General features: G+C 55.2%; 1 protein-coding gene across 3 annotated transcripts in view; it reads left to right on the top strand.

Annotated features, from left to right (window-relative positions):
• The window catches only part of ITPK1 (inositol-tetrakisphosphate 1-kinase), a 163271-nt gene that overhangs the window by 114875 nt on the left and 22812 nt on the right, over positions 1-25584 (top strand). For all 3 annotated transcript variants that reach the window (XM_089908144.1, XM_030761931.2, XM_022576240.3), the window contains one exon: positions 2038-2155. In XM_089908144.1, coding sequence (XP_089764270.1) covers positions 2038-2155 — 118 coding nt within the window. The remainder of the gene's footprint in view (positions 1-2037; positions 2156-25584) is intronic.

Here is a 25584-nt window from a genome sequence, read left to right as displayed (position 1 = left end):
GCTGCCTGCTTGTTCCGTCCGATCAGGGCAGCGGGCCAGGCTCTCAGGAGGAGGAGGAAGTCGCGAAGGCAGCTTCTGTTCTGCATTTGGGTCTGCAGGCGCACGTGCCGGGAGAGGACCTGCGGCGAGAGCGTGTAGGCCCTGTGGCGTTTACAGGTGTGAGGACGGGACGAAGGCCTCCCCAGATGCATGCACTGGCCACCCCTCAGGGATGGAGACTTCTTTTAAACATCCAGAGAAAAAGACACCAATAAGCTCATAACCAGCTACTTTGGTATGAAACATAAGGCGGGAACAGATTTCAGAGAGGTAGATATGGATCTCTGGCTTTTGTGTTGAGAGCTCTTAAAAATGATTACTAGGAACCAAAATAGGTTCACCAGGGGAAAAAAAAAATCCCAAATGGAGCGTTCTTTTTTCTGATAAGGTTTACTAGAAGAGAAGCATTATGGCTTTTGCTCCTGGCCTCTGCTGACCTCGCTGACAGATCTTGTGGAATGGGCGGGGAGGGGTGAATTGGTGTATTTATTCCCTGGGGCTTCCGTAACAAAGTACCACAAACTAAGTGGCCTAAAACAACAGACATTCATTCTCTCACGGTTAAGGAGGCTGGAAGTCTAAAATCAAGGTGTCTGCAGGATTGGTTCCTTCTGGAGACTGAGGGGGAATCTGCTGGTGGCCAGTGGTCCTTGGCCATCCTTGCCTTGTAGCTGAGCTCGGTCACTGTCTTCATCTTCACACAGCCTTCTCCCTGTGTGTCTCTGTGTCCAGATTTTCCTCGCCATGAAGATACCAGTCAATGGATGAGGGTCCATCCCAATCCTGTATAACCGCATGTTAACTCGATTCCATCTGTAAAGGCATTTCCAAATAAGGCCATGTTCACAGGGACCGGGGGTTAGAACTTGAACAGATCCGGGGGTGGGTGTGCACGATTCAACCCACAGTAACAACAACAGCTAGTGAATGGCCTTCCTTATACCCAGGCTTGTCTCTGAGCCCCTCTCCTGTTACTCCAGCATCCCCCATTTGTGTCCATAGAATCATGGAGTTTTAGAGCCAGAGGGATGGTCTCATTTACTTTGTCTTCCTGACAAACTGCTCTAGCCCCCTGTTGTGACTTGGAGCTCTTGGAGTCACAGCGGTGTCTCATGGCGGCCCAAGATCCCTGAGTTCTTTTCCTGGACACATCTTGCTCTGTCTTCCGTTGAATTACATTGCAAATAATGGTTTCTCGTTCCTCATGTGCCTTAACCTTATTTCCCCAAGAAGATTGTAACTTCCTTAAAGACTAACCTTATCATAGTTCTGCTTGCATTTCCATGGTCTACCATGAAGCTAATGGGTATTAATAAGCACTTACTGGAGTGAGCACCTGCGGGCCGGGTGGCTGCCCCATGGCGAGTGTCTCATCACCTTCCCACAGACCTACTGAACCCTGGCATCCCAGTCTCCCCAGCCCTGCCTCAGAACCGTTATCAGCTCAGGGTGCTGGCCACTCATTGAGCATAATCCACCCGTGGAGCAGATCGGGTTTCAGGTGAGGCTTTATCCAGGAGTTGCACAAGCTGACCAGAACCGACTTGTTCTCCTTTTCTCGGCTCTGTTTTCTCACTTTGGGCTCCATCAGCTCTCTCTCCTTCAGATCCCAGGATGACTGCTCCCAGCTGCCCGGTCTCCCAGCTTCCTCTTGTCCTCAGGGAGGGACAGTGCTCCTGTCCCAGCGTTTCCAACAACAGCACTGAGCCTGCCTCTGATTGAGTGGACTCGGGTCACATGTCCTCTCCTGAGCCGGCAGCCCCAGGAGGTGGAACATGCTGATTGGCCTGACCAAAGTCACGTGATCCCAGTGGGGCTGAGTGGGTAGAGGCAGTTTCCTGAGACCAGGTGTTGCCTCAACCAGAGGTCAGGGCTGGTGGGGGGATGGAGAACAGAGAGATGGATGTGGGGATGGCACGTGGGACGAAACCTTCTTGTCACCCTCGTTTCAGCATCAGTCTTCCCTCTCTAACCGGAAGGAGTGTTCTTTCCTCTCAGGAATACATTGATGCCCACCCTGAGACCATTGTCCTGGACCCCCTTCCCGCCATCAGAACCCTGCTTGACCGGTCCAAGTCCTATGAGCTCATCCGGAAGATCGAGGCCTACATGAAAGGTACGGACGTGAGTGGCTCAGCATCCGTGGCAGTCGGCCCAGCTCGTGGACACAAGGTGGTCATTGCGTGGGGTGGGAGGAGGGACGGGGGTCCGGTCTTTTTAAGCACTTTGACACAGGAAGCAGCTGTACGTTCTGGGGAGGGCCTTTCCTTCTCCCTCTGTGGCCAGCAGAGTTAGGAAGTAAAAGTCCTAGGGTGCTCTCTTTGGGAGACTGGCTCCAACCACTTCAAGTTTTGTTGTCTTAAACCCACGAGTGGTGATGAAGTATCCAGATAAGACAGTGGTTAGGGAGCAGAAGTGCGTGTAGAGCAGCTCAGCGGCAGGCGGGCGAGTGGAGTTACGTAACCGGGCGAAAGAGACAAACAGAGAAATTGAAGGGCCTTTGATCAAACACATGGAGATATGTAATGTGGCGGCTGGACCTTGCGGGGTACGCTCTGTTCTCGCAGGCGGGAGCCCCCCTCTCAGCTGCGGGAGCGTCTCCTGCCAGCTGCGGGCCCGTGCCCCTGAGGACTCATCCTCCCCACGTCCCAGGGCAGGGCAGCTCCAGAGAAGTCAGGCTGCCTTTCCAAGGTGTTTGTTTATGTGAGAAGGGCTTTTTGGAAAGGTTCACGTTCACAGTCACCTCCTAGCTCTGCCTCCTGGTCCAGGCGTTCCCGCTGAGAGTTCTTCTTTCACTTTAAGAGAAAGTGCTTTGCCTGGGCCTTGGGGCTGCGTGAGAATCCTCCTAGAGGCAGGAGAGGCAGCCCTTGTTCCTGCCATCCAGGCCACATGTGTGTGACCTAAAGGGGCTGCCTTGAACCCTGACCTGGATGGTGACTTGGCCCCAGGTGTTGTTCACGTGATGGTTGGACCAGTGGGTGCTTTGGCTCACAGGACCAGCATGGGGATAATAAGCGCAGGATTTATTGGGTACATGCTGTGTGCCTAGCACTGGGCTAAGCCGCCTTCTTACAGTCTCTGTTCTGGTGCTTATTTATAAAGGTGGGCCAGATCATCCATCCTCCCTGTTCTGCACAGGAGGCTCTGAGAGGTTAACAGGTGTGCCAGCATCACCCAAGCCTGTAAGCTGCAGAGCTAGAATCTAGCCACGTCTCTCTGACTCAGGCTCCCCAGCTCCTAACCCCTAAGCTTGACTTTCATGTCCATAGTCAGAGGGCCCTGGATCTAGCAAGCACCTGGCATGGATGCAGTCATGGACCCTGGTCAGGAGAATTGGTGAGTGCTTGGTTCTCTGAGGAACCTGCCCTGTGCAAGAGCTGGCTGGTGGACCTGGCTGTCCTGGAAGAGGTCTTGAGGCATTTTTGCCCTGGGCGCCTGGCCGTCACCAGGAGACAACATGGACATGACATTCTTGGGGGGCCCCAAAGCAGGTAGCGTTTTTCATCATGCCAGCATCCTCCCATCCTTGGGTCTGGAGTGGTCAGTGACCGTGTCAACTTCCGTTCCCTTTGCATTCCTTCCCTGGGTTGAACCAGAACCCCCAGATGAGAAGGAAGATCTATAGTGATGTTTTGGCTGAACGTTGGTTCTGGAAAGGAAATCCACCTTTTCCCAGGAAGTGTGTGTGTTAGATGCCAACTGTCCGCGAAGGGACAGGAGATGACAGTATGGGGTCACCCAGGAATGGGAGCCACTGTTCCTGCTCAGCACTTTACACTGGAAAGCGCTGAGGCATCTGGATTGGATCTTGGAATCTGTCTCCATTTTCATGGGTAGAGAATCAGGGCTGGGATCAAGGGTGAGCTCAGGCCTAGAGTGTGAGCATGCGTGTTCAGCGGGCTGGACTGCAGGGTGCACAGGCAGCAGGATTGTCGCTGGGGGGTGAGTACTGAGGGGGCGAAAGCCTCCCAGACAGGGCGGGGGTGTGAATGAAGCAGGGAGGGAGCTGAAGTGGGGTGCTTGTGTGGACTTGCAGACCATCGGTCAGAGGGGGGACTTCGAACACCTCGGGCAGTTGGGAACTCCATTCGAGAGCAGCCTTTGAAGGTATGGGAGCTGGTGAGTGAGGAGATGAGAGTACATTTCAGACAGGCAGTGCAGACGCGGCCTAGAGGTAGATTTTGATGGTCGTTACTGTTGTGAGGGTGACCTCCCACCCAGCCACAGGTGTGAGGGGCTGGTGACTGGCCCCCAGCGGGGACACAGACAGACCCCACTCAGCTCCAACCCAGCTGAGGTCAGCTCAGGGGCTGCCTGCTAGGGGGCCCAGTGAGAACTTGTTGACCAAACTCTCAAGACCGGCTTGGTCCTGGGCCAGCAGGAATTGTGTGGGTGGGCCGTGACCGCTGCACCCTGGGCTTTCCTTATCGTGCACGCCGAGCCGGGCTGGTATTCTTCCAGGAGCGCAGGCAGAGGCTGGGACTTCCTGGAGCCTTTTCCTGCCCACCCGGGGCGGTACATGCGGAAGCGCTGCTGGCTTCCACCTCCCATCCTCCCAGAGGCCAGGCTGCTCCTGGCGCGGATACAGAGAACCTGCTCTGGGAAGCGCATCCCTGGCGCTCCCCTGCCGCACTCCTGCGATTACTGGAGGCTCGCAGCCCTGTTAATCCTGCTGTAAAGGGCCGTAATTACCCTTTTAGCTCCTCAGGTACAGCAGTCCAGATGACACCGCTTTTGTGTTGGGAGAAGGGGCTTGGCAGAAACTCCTGGAGCTGTTGCCACCCCTGTGCCAGCGTGGCTCTCCCTGTCCTCAGAGAGCCTTGGTGGCTGCACAGAAGACAGGGCAGTGGGTGAGGCTGCTGCAGGGAGGTGACAGGGCTCCCTGCTCTGCACTGGGGGTGGGCTGGTGGGCTCTGACACATGGGGAGGGTCTCCCGGGGCTAACAGGCAGAGCCCTTGGACCGAGGGTCCACGCTCGGGCCATCCATCGCTGCACAGAGCATCAGCTGTGGGGGACAGGTGAGGCCTGCTGCCCGGAGCTTCCAGCCTCACCTGTCTGAGGACCTGGGCGGCTCTGTGTGGTTGGTGCCATCTCAGTTCCACGCTCCCAGAGCTTTTCTTTTCCTAATTCAGAGCCTGGAGGGAAGGCAGGGTCCTTCCCGCTGCAGACGTGTCAGTCTGAAACCCGCTGACAAAGTTGCTACCATAGCAGAGACCTGGAGGGTGGATTAAATGAGATGGACTTCGTTCCTCTCTCGCGTAAAAGCCCAGAGGAAGGCTGGCCGGTGCTGGCGAGTGACGGCGGGGACCTAGGCTTCCCCCAGCTCGTTGTTCTTCTGGTGTGGCCCTCCTGGTCCAAGGTGGTGCTGAAACTCTCACCACCACATCTACAGTCTAGACGTTAGGATGGAGAGGGGACTAAGAAAAAGGGAGCAAAGGGAAACAGCCCTGGGTATCTTCTAAGGAAAAATTCTGGAAGCTACAGTGATGTTCTTTCATACCTCAGTGGTCAGAACCGAGTTACAAACTGAGCTGCAAGGGAATCGGGGAAAGTGGTCTTTATTCTGGGCAACCATGTGGCCAGCTGACATTTGGGAGCCCCGTCACCATGGCAGAGCGGGGAGGATGAGTTTGGGGCACAGCTAGCTGTCCGCCTTCCCCTCCGGGGAGTGGGTTCCTGCCTGCGGCATCCATGGGTGAATGGCTCTTGGAATGACCTTTCCCCTTCCAGCTGGCCAGGGTGGGCAGCCTCAGCAGCACGTTCCTTCCACATAACAGCTCACACGACATGAGGTCAGTAGCTGACGGAGTGCCTGGGCCCCAGGTTTCCCTAACAGGTGATTGCTTCTGGGCGGGGCTGCACCCACACCCTTTAGCCAGAGGCAGAGATGGCACTAGACCTGGATCCAGTTCAAACCAAGTACAGGAGCCTCCCAGAAGCTGAACGCTGCCTGCCGCCGGCTTGCGGGGAGCGGGAGGCGGCGCCACCAGCCAAGATTGCTGGACACGCACCTGCAGGCCTCTTCTCTCGTGGGCACCTGCTTTCCGCATAGGGCCGGGGTTTTGAGGTGGAAGCCCCGAGACCAAGGCCTGGCTCTGCCGCCCTAGGACAAGTGATCCTGGGCAAGGCTCTAGCCGACTCCTGAACTGGCCGGAGCGATGGGCGAGAAAGCTGGGCTATGATTGGAGATTGTGGGTTTGTGTCCTTGGCCCTGGGGGCAGCAGGTGGTGGGGGGTCTCAGGCCACAGGGCAAAGGGCTCAGAGGCCCTTCCAAGACGGCTGCCGATGAGGTGTGGCTGCCCCGGCAGCTCCCACACATGCGCTCCGGGGGTGACAGATGGCCGTCCGGACGCCGGGCCTCCCTGGGGACGGGGGGGGGGGTGCACACCGCAGATCGAGCGTCTCTGCCTGTGGTTTTATGGGAATTTAATCAGGGCTCATCTTGCAGGCCGTTTAGAGGCTGGATTGAAATGGAGTAATCTAGACACCAAGCAAAGAGAAAATGACATTCTGTAGAGCCTGGGAGACCCGATCCCCGCAGAGCAGCCGCCGCGGGGTGGGGGTGTGTGGTCGAGTTGGGGGGTCTCACTCAGAGGTGGGGGCCGGCTGTCCGCCCTTGGTGAGCTGCGGAGGGCCGTGGGTGGGAGAGGAGAGAGCGGGAGGGGCCTTGGAGTCAAGGCCTGGGCCCCAGGTCCGCCTGTGTCCCCAGTGTTGTGGTGCCTGCAGGTCACCGTTCCTCTAGGGCCGCTTTGTCAGCGCTCAGGGGGCACCCCGACTGCATGCCAAGCACTGTATTAGCTGGTTTAATCCTCACGATGACCCTGTGAGACGGGCAGTACTGTCACCACCCCGTAGCGGTGAGGATGCTGTATCCATTGAATCTAGTTGGTTAAGGCCGCAGAGCTACTAGGGGCAGAGCTGGGGTTTGAACCCACGCCATCTGCGTGGGTTCTTAGCCAGTGGTTCCCGAATCCGGCTCCCGGCCTGCTGAGGAGGGGTCGAGGCCACGATGGATGCAGTGTGGGCTCCGGCCCTGCTGCTCTTGCTCCGCCAGCTGGCACTGCCCCCGGGTGCCCTCTGGTGTCCAGGCGATGGCATTGTCCAGACAAGATCCCTGCTTCAGTCGTGGAGTCTCTGCCCCGTGTGGTTACTGAGGAAACAAAAGTCCTGTCCCTTTTGAGAACAGCGATACATTGTAATGGAAGAGAGCAGGCTTCGGCCCTGACAAGCCTGGGCTGAAATCTCAGCCCCACTGGTGCGGCCTGGGCAGTCACTGGCCCTCTCAGAGTCGTTTGCTCATCTATGATGCGTGGTTATCATCACCTCGGGGGAGGTGTGGGGAAGGTCTGGCCCTGTCCACTGCAGCAGGTGTGGCCCAGAGTTGGGCTCCCGGTGCTCTCAGCTCCTCCCCTTGGTCCCACAGGGTGCCCGGGGTTTGGGTGGGAGGCACGTGGCAGAAGCTGGTAGTTAGTAGCAGGGCCTGGAGTCTTGGAGGACAAAGAGGAGAGGGGTGTAGCCCCCCGAACACTGTTACTCCCGAGTCAGGATTAGCTTCCAGCTCCGATTTTGTGCAGGAGGCTGGAGTTTTGGATTAACCCACCAGGACGATGCTTCGCACACCTGTCGGGTGGGCCTGTGAGGAGTTGGCCCCTGTGGCACCTACCTGCCCTGGGGCTCCCCGGGTGTCAGCCTGCCCACGTCACGGGGCCGAGGGGTCTGGTGTGAGGGAGGACCGGCGCCAGGCCAGGCCTGGACACACTGCCGGAGCGGGTGGCCACGGAAGAGGCTCGGGCCCCATGGGCTGACAGGGAGGCGGGGGCCTTTGCGTGGGTGCTCGGTGCCTGATTCCACTCCAGGATTTTGGGGCATTTGGGAGAAACATTGTCCTCGTTCCCACGTCAGCCACTTCCAGCCATGCAGGCAGAGACCCCGCGTCCGGATGGAGGTGTGGGGTCTGCAGAGCAGGGTGGTAGTGGAGCACCGCCTGTCGGCCAGGCCGAGGTGGGCCCCGCGTCAACGTTAGGAGGCAGCTGGTCCTGAACCTGGCCCTGCCCCGGGGCCCGAGTCACTCCTGAGCCCTGGAGAGTCTCCCATCTGTCACCTGCACGGAGGAGGTAAACGCCCTCGCCCAGGGTGTCGTGAGGAGAGCACGTAGGGCCGGCCTGGCCCTTGGTGGGCGGCTTCTCCTCCCCTTGTTGCTAACCCTCCCGAGGGGGCTGTAATGATCCCCTTTTTCAGTTGAGAAAAGAGAGGCTCTGGACGAGATGCCAGGCTTCCTGCTCATCTGCTGGCACACGGAGATGCTCGGGCCTGTCCGGCGCCTTACACAGACCCTGCTGGGAACCTGTTTCCTCCTGACCCACAGACCCGCCCTCTCAGGAGGCACTCCCGAGTGACCCCCCGCACCAACCCAGGCCCTGATGGCTCCCTCCCCACCTTCCCCAGGCCCTGATGGCTCCTCCAGGCCTGTCCCTGAAGCCCCTGCCTGTGCAAGGCTGACCTGGGCCAGTAGGTGAGCCAGACGCTGTCTTTGTGACCTCTGGCTCCCTTTCCCCTTGTTGAGTTGACTGACCCCTGCAGACTCGAGATCCCCAGAGCCTTCTTCCCCCTTCACACGCATTCTCCCAGTGCCCAGGTGAGAAATCTCAACATCTCTTCCCCGGGACATGGTAGGGCAGACGGATGCTCAAACACACCTGTTGGTCAAAGTTGATCAGAAAGTACTAGACACCAGTCATTTACACTTCAGTGTGAATGTAAGACCCACCTAGTGTCTTTCCAGCCGAAAGATTTTTTTTTTTCTTTTTTTTTTTGTGGTACGCGGGCCTCTCACTGCTGTGGCCTCTCCCGTTGCAGAGCACAGGCTCCGGATGCGCAGGCTCAGCGGCTATGGCTGACGGGCCCAGCCGCTCCGCGGCATGTGGGATCTTCCCGGACCGGGGCACGAACCCGTGTCCCCTGTATCGGCAGGCGGACTCTCAACCATTGCGCCACCAGGGAAGCTCCCGAAAGAGATCTTGAGCTCTTGATGCCCCCAAACTGTTCTCCGTATCTTAAAGATGAGGAGAGAGGCCCAGAGAGGTGGGAGGACTGACCATTGGCCACTCTGTGCCTCCAGCTCAGTCCAGGGGACACACGCCTCTGCAGTAGTCTTTTCTACAGAAGCAGTGCTGTAGTGAATCTGGACTCAGATGGCCTGGCTGTGTGCACTTAGGCCAGTTATTTAACTCACCATGGAGCCTCAGCTTTCCTATCTGTATAATGGGAATAATGATAGCAGCCCCTTCCTCACAGGGTTGTTGTAAGGATTAAACGTGGTTATGCATTTAAGGCATAAATACTCAATAGATGGTAATTCTCCTGGGTGACACTGGGTTGTGGTGTTTCAGACCACACGCGGTGTGTTGTGACCCTATGAGTCCTGGGTTCCTGAGATTCTTTTTAGCACCAAATCCATGCTGGCATCCATGATCGTGACCTCTGTGACCCTGTGACCAGGCCCCTTGGACAGCACTCCCCTCTCCATCCATCCTTCCTGAGCACCCACACCCATGTTTGAAATGCATCACGTGTGTTTATTTTTAATTATATCAGTTTTATGGATTTATTGTAAAGTTCACATTAGCATTCCTCATATCTGTGATGGATTGGTTCCAGGACCCCCCACGGATACCAGACTCAGGATGCTGGAGTCCCTTACGTAAGACGGCACAGTGTTTGTGCAGAATCTACGCACAGCCTCCTGTATACTTTATTTTTTTATAGCATTTTATAAATTTATGTATGTATGTATGTACGTATGTATTTATTTTTGGCTGCGTTGGGTCTTTGTTGCTGCACATGGGCTTTCTCTAGTTGCAGCGAGCGGGGGCTACTCTTTGTTGCGGTGTGCGGGCTTCTCATTGCGGTGGCTTCTCTTGTTGCGGAGCACAGGCTCTAGGCGCGCGGGTTTCAGTAGTTTGGCATGGGCGCTCTAGAGCGCAGGCTCAGTAGTTGTGGCTCGCGGGCTCTAGAGCGCAGGCTCAGTAGTTGTGGCACACGGGCTTAGTTGCTCCACGGCATGTGGGATCTTCCCAGACCAGGGATAGAACCCGTGTCCCCTGCATTGGCAGGCGGATTCTTAACCACTGCGCCACCAGGGAAGTCCCATCCTATATACTTTAAATCATCTCTAGATTACTTCTAATACCCAATGCAATGCAAATTATATGTAAATAGATGTAAATACAATAAAGTGCTGTGTGAATATTTGCTGGCACATGACAAATTCAAGTTTTGCTTTTTGGAACTTAATGGAATTTTTTTTCCTGAATATTTTCTATTCGTGGTTGGTTGAACTCTGTGGATACAGAGGGCTGACTGTATACAATTTTTTTAGTATAATTGTTATTTTTAAGTAATTTTAAACTTACCCAAAAAAGGTGCAAAAAATGCTACACAAAGTGCCCGTCTGTATAACTTTGCACAGCTGCGTCCAGTGTCAACACCTTGTGTGACAGTTTATAGTTCTCTAAGCCAGGAGATTCACATCAATAGCAATACGGTTATTAAACAATTTCACAGCTGTCCCACTGCTACCCTGTTCATGGCCCAGGATCCAGTCTGGTTGTCCATCTGTGGACTCCGTCCACCTAGATCGGGGCCGCAGGTTGTTTGTCATTCATGACCTTGACACTTTGGAGGAGCCTTGACTGTTTATTTTGCTGCGTGTCCCTCAATTTGGGGGTATCTGATGTTTTCCCCTGAGTAGGTGGGGATTCTGCATTTGGGGCAGGAGCGCCACACCAGCAACACTGTTCCCCCCTCCGATCAGGAGGACATGACATCGATGTGTCTTCCCTCTGGCTAATAGATTATTTGGTCAGAGTTGTGTCTGCCATGGCTCTCCTCTGCAAATTTCTGTTTTTCTCTTTGTGTTGGCAGTTATCTCATAAGGAGACACTTTTCAGTCATCCTGTTTCTTGTCAGACTTTTACCCACTTTTTTTTTTTAAAGCATCCATTGATGGTTCTTGATGACAGTTGTTGCTATTGCGGTTTTTGCCAAATGGTTTTTGTATAGAGTTTTTTTTGTTTTTTTTAAATAAATTTATTTATTTTTGGCTGTATTGGGTCTTTGTTGCTGCACGCGGGCTTTCTCTAGTTGCGGCCAGCAGGGGCTACTCTTCGTTGCAGTGCGCGTGCTTCTCATTGCAGTGGCTTCTCTTGTTGTGGAGCACGGGCTCTAGGCGTGCAGGCTTCAGTAGTTGTGGCTCGCAGGCTCTAGAGCTCAGGCTCTGTAGTTGTGGCGCACAGGCTTAGTTGCTCTGCGGCATGTGGGATCTTCCCAGACCAGGGCTTGAACCCGTGTCCCCCGCATTGGCAGGCGGATTCTTAACCACTGCGCCACCAGGGAAGTCCCTATACAGAGTTTTAAAGAGTGAGTGTGCCTCCCTTTGCCCCAGTTGCACTGGAAAGTGACAGGGACTTCTCAGACATCCATGGTGGGGAAGGGCATCCATGGAGCCCCAGCATGATCTCGTTTGTAAACAAAGGGAAAGGCAAAGATAAGAATTAAGAAGGAAAAGGAAAAGTTGGGGGTTGTGTCAGATATGGTGGAGAAATCGGGAGTAGACACGTTTCTTTGCTGCAGGACTTTTCAGAGCCTTTATGTGCTAATATGAATCTTCAGTCTCTCAGAGGCAGGCAAACTGAATTTTACCACCGGTGGAAGTTGCGCTGATAGCTTATATTTACAAATAGAGAAAAAAATGCTAATTAAATTCTGACACACCATAAATGATGAGTCACATCTCAACTTCAGAGATGGAAAATGAAGAAAACAAAAGAAAACCAAACCCATGCCCTAGAACCGATGAAATACAGCAATATTTAGCCTTTTCCACTTAATCAGTTATGGGCCCCCCTCTCATTTTTGTTGCGCTTATGGTAAGAGGCCTGGTCCACACAGCACACCTCAGGAATTGCTGGACTGGATGCCTCCTGAGGGCCACGCACCCCCAGCCCTGCTCAGATGTGGTCCTGAAGTCCCTCTGTCAGCAGGCAGGGCCCTGATTGCCAGTGGCTCAAATCTGTTTGGCCCGCACCTCTCTTCCCAGAGGCAGCCGCTCTTAAGTATGGAATCCATCCTTCCAGGCTCTTCTCATACATGTACAAATACATGTGTGCTTAAAAAAAGAAAGAAAGAAAAGAAGCAGTGTCCTACTACTTGTGTTCTCCTATAACTTGCTTTTTCTCCACTGAACATATGTCTTGGCTTCTTTCCAGGATGAGGACGACTAGGTCTGATCTGCCCTTTTTGATGACAGCATAAGATTTCAGCATGTGAATGAAAAAACCCATAATTTACTCAATTATACTGGGCTCATAAAGTCATTGCAGTTTGATCTGGATTTTTTCTTTTAACTGAGCTGCAGTAAACACAGGTCTTTGCATAGGTCTGTGAAATTAATCCCTAGAAGTGGAATTTCCTGAAGACGTTATAAACGTTTCTCACTTTGCACATATTGCTGGATTGTTCTTCAAAAGGTGTGAACAGGGCTTCCCTGGTGGCGCAGTGGTTGAGAGTCCGCCTGCCGATGCAGGGGACACGGGTTCGTGCCCCGGTCCGGGAAGATCCCACATGCCGCGGAGCGGCTGGGCCCGTGCGCCATGGCCGCTGAGCCTGCGCGTCCGGAGCCTGTGCTCCGCAACGGGAGAGGCCACAGCAGTGAGAGGCCCACGTACCGCACACACACAAAAAAAGAAGGTTTGAAAACATTTTACTCCTTATAGTGTGTGGCTGCTGGAGAAATGATAACTGTCTTACCTTCATTTGCATTTCTTCCATGATTGACAAGATTACACATTTCTTCTTGTGTCTGTTGCCCCTTTGCATTTCTTCTGTGTATGAATTTTTTCATGTTAGTTGCCCATTTTTCTCTTGGGTTGTTGGTCTTTTTCTTATTGATTGGTTAGAGCCCCTTTGGGGGTTAAGGAGATTGTCTTATTGTTTAAATATATGGACTGTTATGTTGCTGGAAGCTTCATCTTTGCACTGGACCAAGCTAACATTTTCTATTCTGCTTTTAGAATATATATGGCCAGAGAGAGCACTTCATATATTATTTTTTAAACGTCTTGAAAACAGCAAAGGCTGCTGCATTTTGGGAGTTGGAGCCGAGTGGGGCAGTGAGCCTTTGGGTCCGGAAGGGGCCATAAATCTGTGCAAACAGCTGCCACAGAGTTAATCCGCGTTTCCAGCAACCGTTTCCACAAGCTGGAATGGGACTCAGGAATGTCCCTGTCTCCACCGGGGCCAGTGTCTAACTTCCACACTCCTGGCCTCGAGCACACTGGGTGCGGATAGCACTCTGTCCCCTCGAGAAGAAACAGGTCCTTAGCTGAGTCAGGCGGGATGGAAACTGGTCCAGCTGACCAGGGCGCTGTCAGACTGGGGACTGTCAGACCTGTGGCCTGTGTTCCCCTCTGTCCCTGCCCAGAAGCCACCCCCTCCCCCAATTTCAGGCTGGTTCCCCACCTTCCAGTATTTTCCGCAACAGCACGCCTGTAGCTGGGGAGCTGAGGATCAGGCTGGTAGCAGGGAGGTAGCAGCTGCAGCAGGGCCTTAGCGGGGCCCCTCAGAAGCCTCCAGGGAGCAGAGTAGGGGCTGCAGCCACTGCTGAAATGCACCCATCCCCCTACCCAGTGTCTCCAAATAACACAGTCAAGGTCCCCCTTTGAAAACTCATAATAACCAAGCCTATTAGTTTCCTATTGCTGCATAACAGGTAACTACAAACTGAGTGGCTTTCAACATCCCCCCTTCGTTATCTCACAGTTCAGTAGGTCAGAAGTCTACCTGGCGTGGCTGGCTTCTGGTCTCAGGGTGTCTCAGATGGGAATCAGGGTGTCAGCTGGCTGCGTTCTCATCCGAAGGCCCCAAGGAAGAACCCACTCCCAGGCTCATGCTTGTTGGCAGGAATCACTTCCTTCTGGCTGTAGGACTGAGGTCCCAGTTTCCCTGCTGGCTGTCAGCAAGGGGCCACCCTCTGCTCTTATAGCCCCCATATTCCTTCTCATGGGCCCCTCCATCTTCAAGCCAGCAAAGGCTGTCCGGCCCTCCCTGTGCCTCAGGCAGCACCAGGCTGGGCCTCTGCACGGCCCATCTGCCGAGCCCCCCCTCACCACGTGAGCGGCAGGGACACAGCACGAGCCTGTCGGCACTCAGGAAGTGCCACTTCTCTCTGCCTCCCCTCAGGGGGTCCTGGGGACGAGCACCATCCAGGCTGGCTCCTGGGCCCTGAGGCCTCCAGGTTCACCGCCTGGTCTGTGTGGCCATGGGCCTGGGTGGATGGAACCCTGGCCTCTCCTCACATCCACTGTCCTCATGTGACCTTCTGAGGTGACAGGCCCTTCTTGCCCTCAGACGCCGTGGGTGAACTGGACGGTGGGTAGTGAGTGCCCAGTCCTGCCTGGGGAAGGCTCGCCCCGGGTTGCCTCAGCACCCAGCTCCCGTACACCCTTCACTTTCGGCCTCGCTTAGCCTCCGACTCCGTCTGAGCCCTTGGTGCCTGAGCAGCGGGCAGGGCCTTCTCTCCTCCCTTTTCCCAGAGGGGGTACCTCAAGGGCCACCTGTGTCCTAAGCCTGATACTCATGAGAGAGTCCTAGCTCCTGGGGAGCCCTCCACCCCATCGTGGGTTCAGAATGGATGCCCAGGTTGTTGACTGGGCCTCAGCGCGCAAGGAGGAGCAGACCCAATGCCAACTGAAGGCAGCCAAGCCGTACGTGGTGCTTCCCCCTGCCCGGCCCCTCACGGGGACTCATCTAGTCCTCACATCCTCACAAGGAGCCTAGGGTGTAGGAGCCGGTGTTACCCCCATCTTGCAGATGTGGAAACAGAGGCACAGAGGGGCGGCCAGCCCAGGGGGAAACAGTGGACCTGGGATCGGAACCCAGGCACCCAGCCCACCACTGCATACACACCCACGGCCTACGAGGGGCTACGCGGATGAGGATCTGCCTCTCCCAGGATCGGCCCAAAGCCGTGGCAGATTTCCAGGTGGTTCCCATGAGTCAGGCTCCCCAGTCCCCACATCTCCAGGGCACGCGGCTTCAAGGGCTAGAACTTGAATGACTTAAACAAAACAAAACATATTATTTCAACTTCATGTCATCTGGGGCTGTGAATGGGTCTGAAGAGACAGGATGATGTCACCGTTGTCCAATCGTTTCCACCCTTTTGAAGCCCGACACAAATCCCCCCACGAATCCAGCCTCTGTGCCTCAAGGGGGCCTCAGGCTATAGGGAGAGATGAGTTACCTTTAATAAAGGGAATGCAGAATGAACTGGAAGGAGGTGCTAGGGGATGCACGGGGTCAGAGCAGGGGACAGTTCCTGAGTGTCGCTGGGGGGAATCAGCAGAGGTTCTGACTTATCGAGGTGGGGCGGGGCAGCTTGGGGGCATCCCAGGAAGATGCCTCCTGAGGAGAGAGGGGAGGCGAGGGTAGAGCACTGCCTTGGGGAGCCCTTCCGTGGCCAGGCTGGTGGACGGGACATTATACTGTGGACCGGGGGGACAGGAGAGTCAAGGTAAGGATGCGAAGCGCCCTCCTCACGCCCAGGCCCGGCTCCACTTCAGAGACCACTTCCATCTCTTCTCGTCCGTGGGCCGGCCATCCGGGCCTTTCCTGGCTGCCGCCTCCTGATCCAGGCCTGCGGCTGCTTTCCCTCCCCGACTTGTCTGTTCTGCATTACTGGGTGGCTACAATTACCACGAGGCAAAAAGCCACTCGGTTGTTTTCAGAGGGGCTGTCAGGCTAAGACTTGGCTCGCCCAGGATGCACAGATGTCTTTCCCCGTCTAGGATTCAAGAACACGTGGCTCCTGCCCCTAACAGGATGACGGCAGGGGGCAGGTGACTTTGGACAGTCAGGCACCAGACGAGGCATGAACACTGGAGTCTGTGGGTTGGCAGGCCAGACCAGCACTCAAGCCCCATGGCCACAGTCACTAGGGCTGTGCCAGACAAACAGCGCCGCGTGGTGGCCAGTCGAGGAGTTGCAGGCCACCTCCTTTCTTTCCCTGTGCTGGTCAGTTGTGTTCCTCCATGCCCCCCTTTCTCCTTTTGTTTCCGGGCTCACAGCTCACACTTATTCAGTTCATCTCACACACGTGCACTTGTCAGAGAGTTTCCACTGACGGCTGCCGTCTCTGAGCAGCACTGAGCTAGGGGTCAGGCCAGGTCCTGACCCCAAGGAACGTACTGCCCGGTTGCACAGTCAGAACCCAAATGTGTGGAAATTTACTAGGGGACCAGAGATGAGCAAGCAAACAAGGTAGCGATGCAGGAGAGAGATGGTAGTGGAACAGGTGAGACTGCCAGTAGGAGATGCTGGGGAGGTGTCATTGTTATGAGACAGCTTGTTCCCAGGGGCTTAGGGGAAACTGAGTGACACCGGCCGAGCGGGTTGTTGCCGACTGGTGGGAGGAGGGGCGTCCCAGAGGCGTGTGCCGGGGGTGAGGAGACCGCTGTGCATGGAGCCGGGCGGTGGCTGGGAATGGTCTTGGCTCTGCCTCTGGGAGGAGCTGGGAAGTGAGTTAGATTTCCAGGGCTGCTACAGCAAAGCGCCACAGACTGGGTGGCTTAAATCACAGAAGTTAATTTTCTCACATTTCTGGAGACTGGAAGTCCAAGGTCCAGGTGCTGGCAGGGCTGGTTTCCTCTGAGGCTTCTCTCCTTGGCTTGTAGGGGGCTGTCTTCTCCCCGTGTCTTGTCATGGTCTTCCCTCTGGCTCCTCTTCTTAAGGACATGAATCAGTTGGATTAGGGCCCCCATGTGACCTCGTTTTAACTTAATCCCCTCTTTAAAGGCCCTATCTCCAAATAATAGCTACATTCTGAGGTCCTGAGGGTTGGGCCTTCAGCATACGAATTTGGGGGGACACAGTACAGCCCGTAATGGGAAGGCAAACAGAATCATGTCGCAGGAGCCTGGAAAGGCTCTTCGCTCACGTCAGCCTTGGACAGTTATTGAGCTGAGAGCTGCTTCAATATATAGGTCGGAGGTTTAGGAAGATGATCCAGGATCCAGCCGCTGTGTGTAGTTTGGGCTGGATGGTAGGTGAGGTGGGCAGGATGCCAGGAATCCAGTGGTTTGAGGGTATTGCAGCCACAGTGGGGAGAAGATGGTTCTGGGGTGAGGGTACCAAGAAGGGGGTTCCTTGGTTAACAAACGCCAGCAGCTGGGAGGAAGCCCCAGCCCTGGGCCACCGCACTTGTTCTGTCTGTCCCGTCAGATCATCCAAGGGTTGAACCTGGGATGGATCGTGCTGGGCAGGCTGGGGCCACTGCAGCTACCCAGACTCTGGGGTGCAGCCGCCCTTCCTGGAGGGAACTGTTTCATAATTTTAAAATACATTTTGTAAACGTGGGGCAGTGGGAGACAACCCTGTGAAGTCGGTACTATTTTTGTTGTCCTCTTTCCCGCGAGGAAGCTGAGGCTGAAATAAAGTTACTTGGCCAGCGTGGCACAGCTGATATGAGCTAGAGCCGGGATTCAAACCCAGGCACGCCAGGCCCTGGTGAGCCCACAGGAGAGGCCTCCTCCGAGGTGTGGGAGAAGAGGGTGCTCAGAGGAGGGAGGTGGCCTGACCCAGGGCTTGGAGCACGAGCAGGAGCTTCCCAGGCCAGGAAGGAGCTGGAAGAAGGGGCTTGCAGGGCCGAGGGACCAGCATGTGTAGAGGCTCCAGGGCCTGTGAAATCAGGGGGTTAGTTTCCTCAACTCTCAGAAGATTGAGTGAGAGCCCGGACCCTGCCCACGCCTCCCCGCTCCCGTGCCTGCTCTCAGTGACATGGTGGATCTCCTCACTGTCCCCTCCTGATAAGGCTCTTTCCTGCCATACAGCACAGGCCCCGGGGAATGGGGAGTGGCCCAGGGAGGCAGGGCCGAGCCCAGATCTGAGAGGCAGCATTTGGTGCCCCGAGCTGGGCCGAGATGTGAGGGAACCTGCCTTTTTTTTTTTTGCGGTATGCGAGCCTCTCACTGTTGTGGCCTCTCCCGTTGCGGAGCACAGGCTCCGGACGCGCAGGCTCAGCGGGCATGGCTCACAGGCCCAGCCGCTCCACGGCATGTGGGATCTTCCCGGACCGGGGCACGAACCCATGTCCCCTGCATCGGCAGGCGGACTCTCAACCACTGCGCCACCAGGGAAGCCCGAACCTGCCTTTTGATAAGGGCCACCTCCCTCCGGCCAGGAGAGGCGGGAGCCCAGGCCAGCGCTTCGTTTATTCACTTGTACACTTGTTCGTTGGGGATGCAGCCATGAACGCGGTAGACAAGGCCCCTGCCTGAAAGGTGGAGCCCCAAGTCGAGGCAGCAGCTCTCTGACTGAGGAGAGAGGGTTTGCATGGACTGAAATTTCCGGCCTGTACCGAGGCCCACCGGGATGTCGCCTTCCCCCGAGGAGCCCTCCCTGGTCTCTCCAGGATGCAGTTAGAAGTCTGCACGCGATCCCTAGCGCAACCCCGCTCTCCCGGGGGTCGGTCTGCTGGCTCATACCTGAGTCACACACTCCCTCGGCGCTGCCTTCAGCACGCAGGGCTTAGGGTGCACCTGTTGGGAGCCGGGTGAGGGGCCCTTCGCCACCACCCAGCTCCCGGAGGCACCTGTGAGCTCAGAGGCTCCCCTGTCGTGTCGTTTGGGGGTGGGGGTGTGAACAGATGGCAACTCCAGGCCCTTGCCCACCACACCCCCTGCACCCCCATCCCCGCCAAGGGGGAGCTGGCTTCTTTAGCTGGCATTTCGCAGCGCTTTTTCCTCATCCTTTCAACTCCAGCAAGTAGACAGGAGTGATTCATTATGACCCCCGGTCTACTGATAGGAGCCCAAGACCTGAAAGGCCACGTGGCTCGCCTGGGCCCAGGGGAGCTGCCGGAACTTGCATGCACGTCTCTGGGCCCCCGTCCAGAGCTTTTGCTCACTGGGTCATGCACGGGCCTCGCCCCCAGCCCCCCACGCCAGCCGGTGTCTCCGGGCCTCGCCCCCTCTGCCGCGGGGCCTGCTCGACCCTGAGTGACCGTGTGTGCGGGGGTGGGACCATTCACTATGTCACCCGTCATCCTCCCTCACGAAAGTACTGCCCAGATTTCTGAAAAAGGGACTGCCTGGGGCTGGGAAGGCATGGTCAAGACCCAGCATTGCTGGTGCCCCAGGAAACTGCCGCTGTCCCTTTGGGAAGCAGCATGACCCCGTGGCAAGAAACATAGAGACGTCGATGCTGGTGGAGCGCGGACCCCCTCCTGGGAACGCGGCCTGTGGAAATGGCTCATCACAAGCGCAGAGGCTTATCATGCATGAGAGGTGTTCAGTCCATGACGGAGGAAGATTGGCACAAACATGAATGTCTGACCTGAGGGCACGTGTCGCCAGTCAGGTGACCAGGAAATGCAAAACCACGGGAAAATACTGGTGGCAACAGCATTCAGTAAAAACAATTAAAAAGGGAAGTCCAGTCACAGTCATAGCAAAGTAGATAAACAAGATGCTTCTGCAGGGGAGAGTCCTCCAGAGAAGCCAGTGGCCAGGCTGAGAGGGGACAGCTGTGACAGCTGCTGTCGTCTTTTCAGATGGAACAAACCTGGGTGGGCAGCCTCGAGGGAGCGGAGTGTGAGGAAGCAACGGTGGCCCGGGGGCCCAGGTGGCAGGCAGGCGGCCTGGAATGTGGGACATTGGCGCCCAGGCACGCTGACCATAGGCTCTGCGTCCGTCCAGATGTGGCCTAGATGCCCGAGGAGCCGGCCTTGTGCATAGGGCGCTGTCAAAGATCGGTCCCTTCACTCAGCAAGCACTTGTTGAGCACCTACTGTGTACCTCAGTGTTCTAGGCACTGGGCCCACAGCAGTGAATAAACCCACCAGCCCCTGCCCTCATGGAGCCAATGTTCTAGAGAGGGAGACAGAGCCCTCGAATGTAGTAACTCCTCCCCCTGGCACGTCCCAGGTGAGTCCTCTCCGCTGCCTAGGAGCACGCAGTGGGCTCCAGGCCCTCGGAGCTGCTTCTCTGGCCTGTCTGCAGCTCCTCTCGCCTCAGCACAGCCCTCACTCGTGGGTGTCATTCTCTGGGGCCCCACCCTGCAAAGGATTCCCACTCTGCATGTCCTTGGGGACTGTCCCTGCCCCAGGTTTTGTTTCCACTGGGTATCATCTGGGTGAAGAAGTTATACCTGTCTGGGAGAAAAGAACTGAAGCAGAGTCTTGTCACAGCTGTCCCCAGGCCCTGCATCGCCGGGGCCCTACCAAGGCTTCCTTCACATCTGTGTGCAGAGGGCCCGTTCTGCTGGCACCGTGCTGGGCACAGCCAGGGAGCCAAGGAGGGTGAGGCCTGGGGCCCAACATCCCCGGTAGCTGGACATGGACCGGTGGCGACGATTCAGAACCTACCCACTCTCCAGGTGGCCTTGCCCAGTGTAGTAATAGAAATAGCAGCCACTGCTATGTGCCTATTTGGTGCCAAGGCCTCCCAACAGCCCTCTAGGGAGGCATCGCTCCCATTTTACGGATGAAAAGAGCAAGGCCCAGCATTGTTCAGTCATTTGCCAAAGGTTACAGCTAGTTTACCCCAGGTTCAGTCAGGCTTCAGAGCTGCGCCTTCAAAGTGCTGTCTCCCCCTCTCCCCTACCCCTAGTTGTCCTCTTGTAGCACCTGTTTGTCATCGTCTTTTGTCCTCTTGCTAGCTCTGTATCACCTGCCACCAGCTGCATGGGAGCGTGGCCACCTGCCAGAGAGGACAGGGCAGTGATGTGACTCGGACACCTGGTTTCTCACCCTGGGCCTGCCTATGACTTGTGTATGGTCTTGAACTATTCTCTTTCCCTCTCTGGACATGATAGGACTTGCCATCTCCGAGGACCTCTGGCTTCACGTTCTCTGACGAGGGTAGCAGAGAGGGAAGAGCGGGTGTTTCCGGTTCCCAGGGGCTAATATTTCAGCTCTTACCAGAACACAACCCACCATCTGACTAAAAAAAAGCCTCTTTCCAACTCCATCCAGAAATAAAGACGACAAATAAATAAGCGGCAGTAGCCTTTTTCGGGGAACCAGAAATAGCGCCCAGTGCTGACTGATAGAAAGAGTCTTATTCTATTTGGGGGAGAAGAGCTGTTGGCACTGTTGTGATTTTCCCAGGGCGGAGCTGGAGGGAACTCTGCTGTCGCTGTCCCTCACATGGGGCGGGGCCGGCGTGTCTGCTGCCACCAAGGCGCCGGCTGCACCGCTGCAGGGCCCGGCTGCTTCCTCGACACTCCCACTCGGGAGACCTCTGTGTCCACAAGCTAGACTGATGTCACCGTCTTCACCTCAAAGGCTGGGTCCGTTTGTATGACCAGACGGCAGCGTGTCCTCAAGCAGGGCCTTTGCACTGGCTGTTCCGTCTGCCAGGAGCGCGTTTCGTTTCCCCCAGATGCCCAGGCTGACCGCTCGCCTTCCTGTGTCTTTGCTCAACGAGGCACATCCCGATCACACCTCCACCTCCACTGGCAGCCCCCTCGCGCTCCCCGTGTCACCTGCCAGCACCATCTAGCTGTCCATTTTACTCATCCATCGGGCTTATTGTCCGGTCCGTGCACCTGGAATGTCAGCTCCACGAGGCAGCGTTGCTTGTGTTCTTCATTGCTGGGTCTCTAGCTCCAGGGATACAACACATTTTTTTGTTGGTGACCGGTTGTTGAAACCAAAATAGAAACAGTAGTAGTTTCTAATTTACTGTGATTTCACAGGCGTGGCAGGGTGATTTTGGCTACAAGCAGCCAGAAATTGGGTCAAGCAGTAGAGTCATCGTGGTCTGCTGTACCCGAGTCCAGCGTTGGGACAGGCCCCAGGCATGTGGCAGCCTGCAGCCCAGTGAGGGACACAGGTTCCTTTCCAGCCTCTGTCCTGCCGGCACAGGACTGCCTTCCCCCAAGGCTGACCCCCACAGACTGAGCTTGGTCTGTGGGCATTTCAGGATGCATGAGCAGGGAGGTCTTGGTCCCGGGCCCACCCTGGAGAGGGCATGGGGTTTGCAGCTGGTAGGGCCTGTTGCTCAGGGTGTGGTCAACAAGCTCCAAGTTAGGATAAAGGAGGAAGAGCATGACGCTGTGCCTGGGCCCCTCTTTCTTGTCACACTCGGTCCTTGGCCTCCTCTGCTGGGTCCTGCCATCACCCAGGCTACCACCTCAGACCCCAGAGCCTGAGATTTCAGAAAGGTGTGGGTGTCTGGCCTAATGCTGGATGCAGCCTGTTCGTTGGAAGTGTCTCGTCTCTGCATTTCATCTGGACCCCAGATCTCTCCGGGAGAGCACTCTCCTTATGCTTCTCTGATTCACCCTGGCCTTGGCAGGGGCGGGGCTGGGGGACGGGTCTCTGCAGGTTTTCTGGAGGATCGAAGGAGACGCTGTACCCGAAGCATTTATTTAGCCCAGTTTCCCGCAGGGAGCGAGTGCTCTCTGGATGGCAGCTGCTACCGCTGGGGTTTTTTCCTTATTTTTCTTTTTCAATTGGTATAAGCCACATACCATAAAATCCACCTTTTTAAAGTGTAGATACAGTTCAGTAGGTTTGAATATATTCACAGAGTTGTACAGCCGTCACAATTATCTAATCCCAGAACATTTTCATCACCGCAAAAAGGAATGTTCCCATTTGCAGTCACTCCCCATTCCACCTGCCCCCCAGGCCCTGGCAACCACCAGTCTCCTTCCTGTCTCTATGGATTGGCCTATTCTGGACACTTGGGATAAATGAAGTCATATATTTTGTGGCTTTTCTAACTGGCTTCCTTCACTTAGCAGAATGTTTTCAAGGTTTATCTATGTTGTAGCATGAATCAGTGCTTTTTATGGCTGGATATATTCCATTGCATGGTTATATCACATTTTGTTTACCCACTCATCGGTTGATTGACATTTGGGTTGTTGCCACTCTTTGGCTGTGATGAATAACGCTGTTATGAACATTCCTGGACAGGTTTTTTGTGGACATGCGTTTCTGTCCTCTTGGTTGTATAGCTAGGAGTGGACAGCTGGGTCGCACTGGAACTATGTTTAACTGTTTGAAGAACTGCCACACTGTTTCTCAAAGCAGCTGGACCATTTTACATTCTCACCAGCAATGTCAGGACACTTGTTATTGTCTGTCTTTTTGGTTGTAGCCAGCCTAATAGGTGTGGTTTTGATCTTCATTTCTCTGATGGCTAATGATGTTGAGCATCCTTTCCCGTGCTTATTGGCTATTCATATGTCCAATTTTGAGAACTGCCCATTTCAGATCCTTTGCCCTTTTTTTTTTTTTTTTTTTTTTTTTTTTGTGGTACGCGGGCCTCTCACTGTTGTGGCCTCTCCCGTTGCGGAGCACAGGCTCCGGATGCGCAGGCTCAGCGGCCATGGCTCACGGGCCCAGCCGCTCCGCGGCATGTGGGATCTTCCCGGACCGGGGCACGGACCCGTGTCCCCTCCGTCGGCAGGCAGAGTCTCAACCACTGCGCCACCAGGGAAGCCCTGCCCATTTTTTAAATTGGGTTATCGGTCTTTTAATTGTTTGGTTGTTAATAGTTCTTCATATATTTTGGATACTAGACCCTTATCAGATATATGATTTGCAAATATTTCCCCCCATTCTGTGAGTTGTCTTTTCACTTTCTTGATAGTGTACTTTGAAGCACACAAGTTTTACATTTTGATGACATCAAATGTGTCTACTTTTACTTTGGTTGCTTGTGCTCTTGGTGTCTAAGAAACCATGTCTAATCCAAGGCCATAAAGATTTATACCTGTGTGTTCTTCTAAGTGTTTTATAGTTTTAGCTCAAATGCTTTTTCTGCACCTATTTTTTTTAAAGGAATAACTGTTTTTTGTTTTGTTTTTGTTTTTTAATATTTATCGCTGTGTTGGGTCTTCGTTTCTGTGCGAGGGCTTTCTCTCGTTGTGGCAAGCGGGGGCCACTCTTCATCGCGGTGCGCGGGCCTCTCACTATCGCGGCCTCTCTTGTTGTGGAGCACAGGCTCCAGACGCGCAGGCTCAGTAGTTGTGGCTCACGGGCCTAGTTGCTCCGCGGCATGTGGGATCTTCCCAGACCAGGGTTCGAACCCGTGTCCCCTGCATCGGCAGGTGGATTCCCAACCACTGCGCCACCAGGGAAGCCCTTTCTGCACCTATTGATAGGATCGTGTGGGTTTCATCCTTTATCCTGTCGATATGGAGCAGGCACTTTTTCTACTAGGAAGGCCGTGGTCAGTAGCATGGACTTGGGAATCAGCTGCCCGGGGATGAGCCCCCAGCTGCACCCCTTACTCACTGTGTGACTCTGGACAGGGAGCTTCACCTCTCTGTGCCCCATTTTCTTTATCTGTAAAATGGGGGTGACAGCACCTCTTTGTGGGGTTCTTGTGAGGGTAGATGATGGCTTTGCAGACTATGTGGAGTAGTGTCTGGCACATAACAAGTGGGGTTTATTGACTGTTGGCCGTTAGCTGTGACATTACTTGAAAGCTTTGGGCTGGGGTGGGAAGGGCCTTGAAGGCGGATCTAAAAGCCAGGCAGATTCACCTGCTCCGAAAACTCCAGAAGCTCTGACCGGAGGTGGTCTGTTTGACTCCAGGGATCTCCGAGTCTTCCCATGGGAGGCCTGGGTCCAGGGTGGACCCCCTGCCAGGCCAGGTAGGCAACTGACACAGACCGGCCTGCTGCCACACGCTCCAGTTTGTTTGGCCTGGAGTGTCACGCCTTGTTAGGGCTGGGCTGGAGGGGCTGCAGCAAGGAACCTTTGCGCAGAGCGCTTCCTCCTTCCACAGCCTGCCAGCCCCTCACCAGTGTTTCCACCCGGCTCTGACTCTGGGCAGGGTGTGCAGAAATGGGGCCTGTTTAGATAATGGCTTACAGCTGAGAGCCAGGACAACGCCCCTCCCACCCCCCCGCCAGCCCTACCTCCCTGCTCTGATGTCCCTGGCTTCTCTTCCCCTGGCCTGCCATGTGAGCCTGGCTCCTTGTCCTGGCCCTGTATGTGGCTGTCATGACCTTGGGCAAAGACTGCCTCTTTGGGCCTCTGTTTCAGCATCTGTCCCTGAGGAATACGAGTGCCCCGTGCAGAGGGCCTGCCTCGCCGTCTGCCAGGGCTCCACCCTCCCTGGGTCCCCGAGAACCTGCCATCACTGTGCGCCTGTTTGGAGTTTGGACTTCGCTGGCGGGGGGCGGGGAGGGAGATTAAAACACTTTTAATGTTCCCTGTGTAATTCTTGGCACTGGCTTTTATGAGATATGTGAAGCTGGATCTTACCTTGGTTTCAGTGTTTTAATGTACTGACCTCCTAGCCAGCCAAGTAGCTAGAAGCTGTTGGAGACAAGCTGCTTTACTGTTTGCTTTCGGTTTGGTTTCCAAGTTTCTGGCGGGGATGGGGGTGTCACCCCCATCCCACTAATGCTCAGCCTTTCCCAGCTCCTGTGCCCAGAAATACAGGGTGGTCTTACCTCCTGGGAGCTGGTGCCCTGAGAGGTAGACTGAGTAGTAATAACAGGCCAGTCATGCAATTTAACAA

Source organism: Delphinapterus leucas, chromosome 2 (genome assembly GCF_059928025.1).
Source record: "Delphinapterus leucas isolate spDelLeu-1000000601 "Yukka" chromosome 2, BTC_Dleu_Yukka2, whole genome shotgun sequence".
Lineage (NCBI taxonomy): Eukaryota > Metazoa > Chordata > Mammalia > Artiodactyla > Monodontidae > Delphinapterus > Delphinapterus leucas.
The sequence above is the reverse complement of the archived record's forward strand: the minus strand, read 5'-3'. Positions and strand labels throughout refer to the sequence as shown.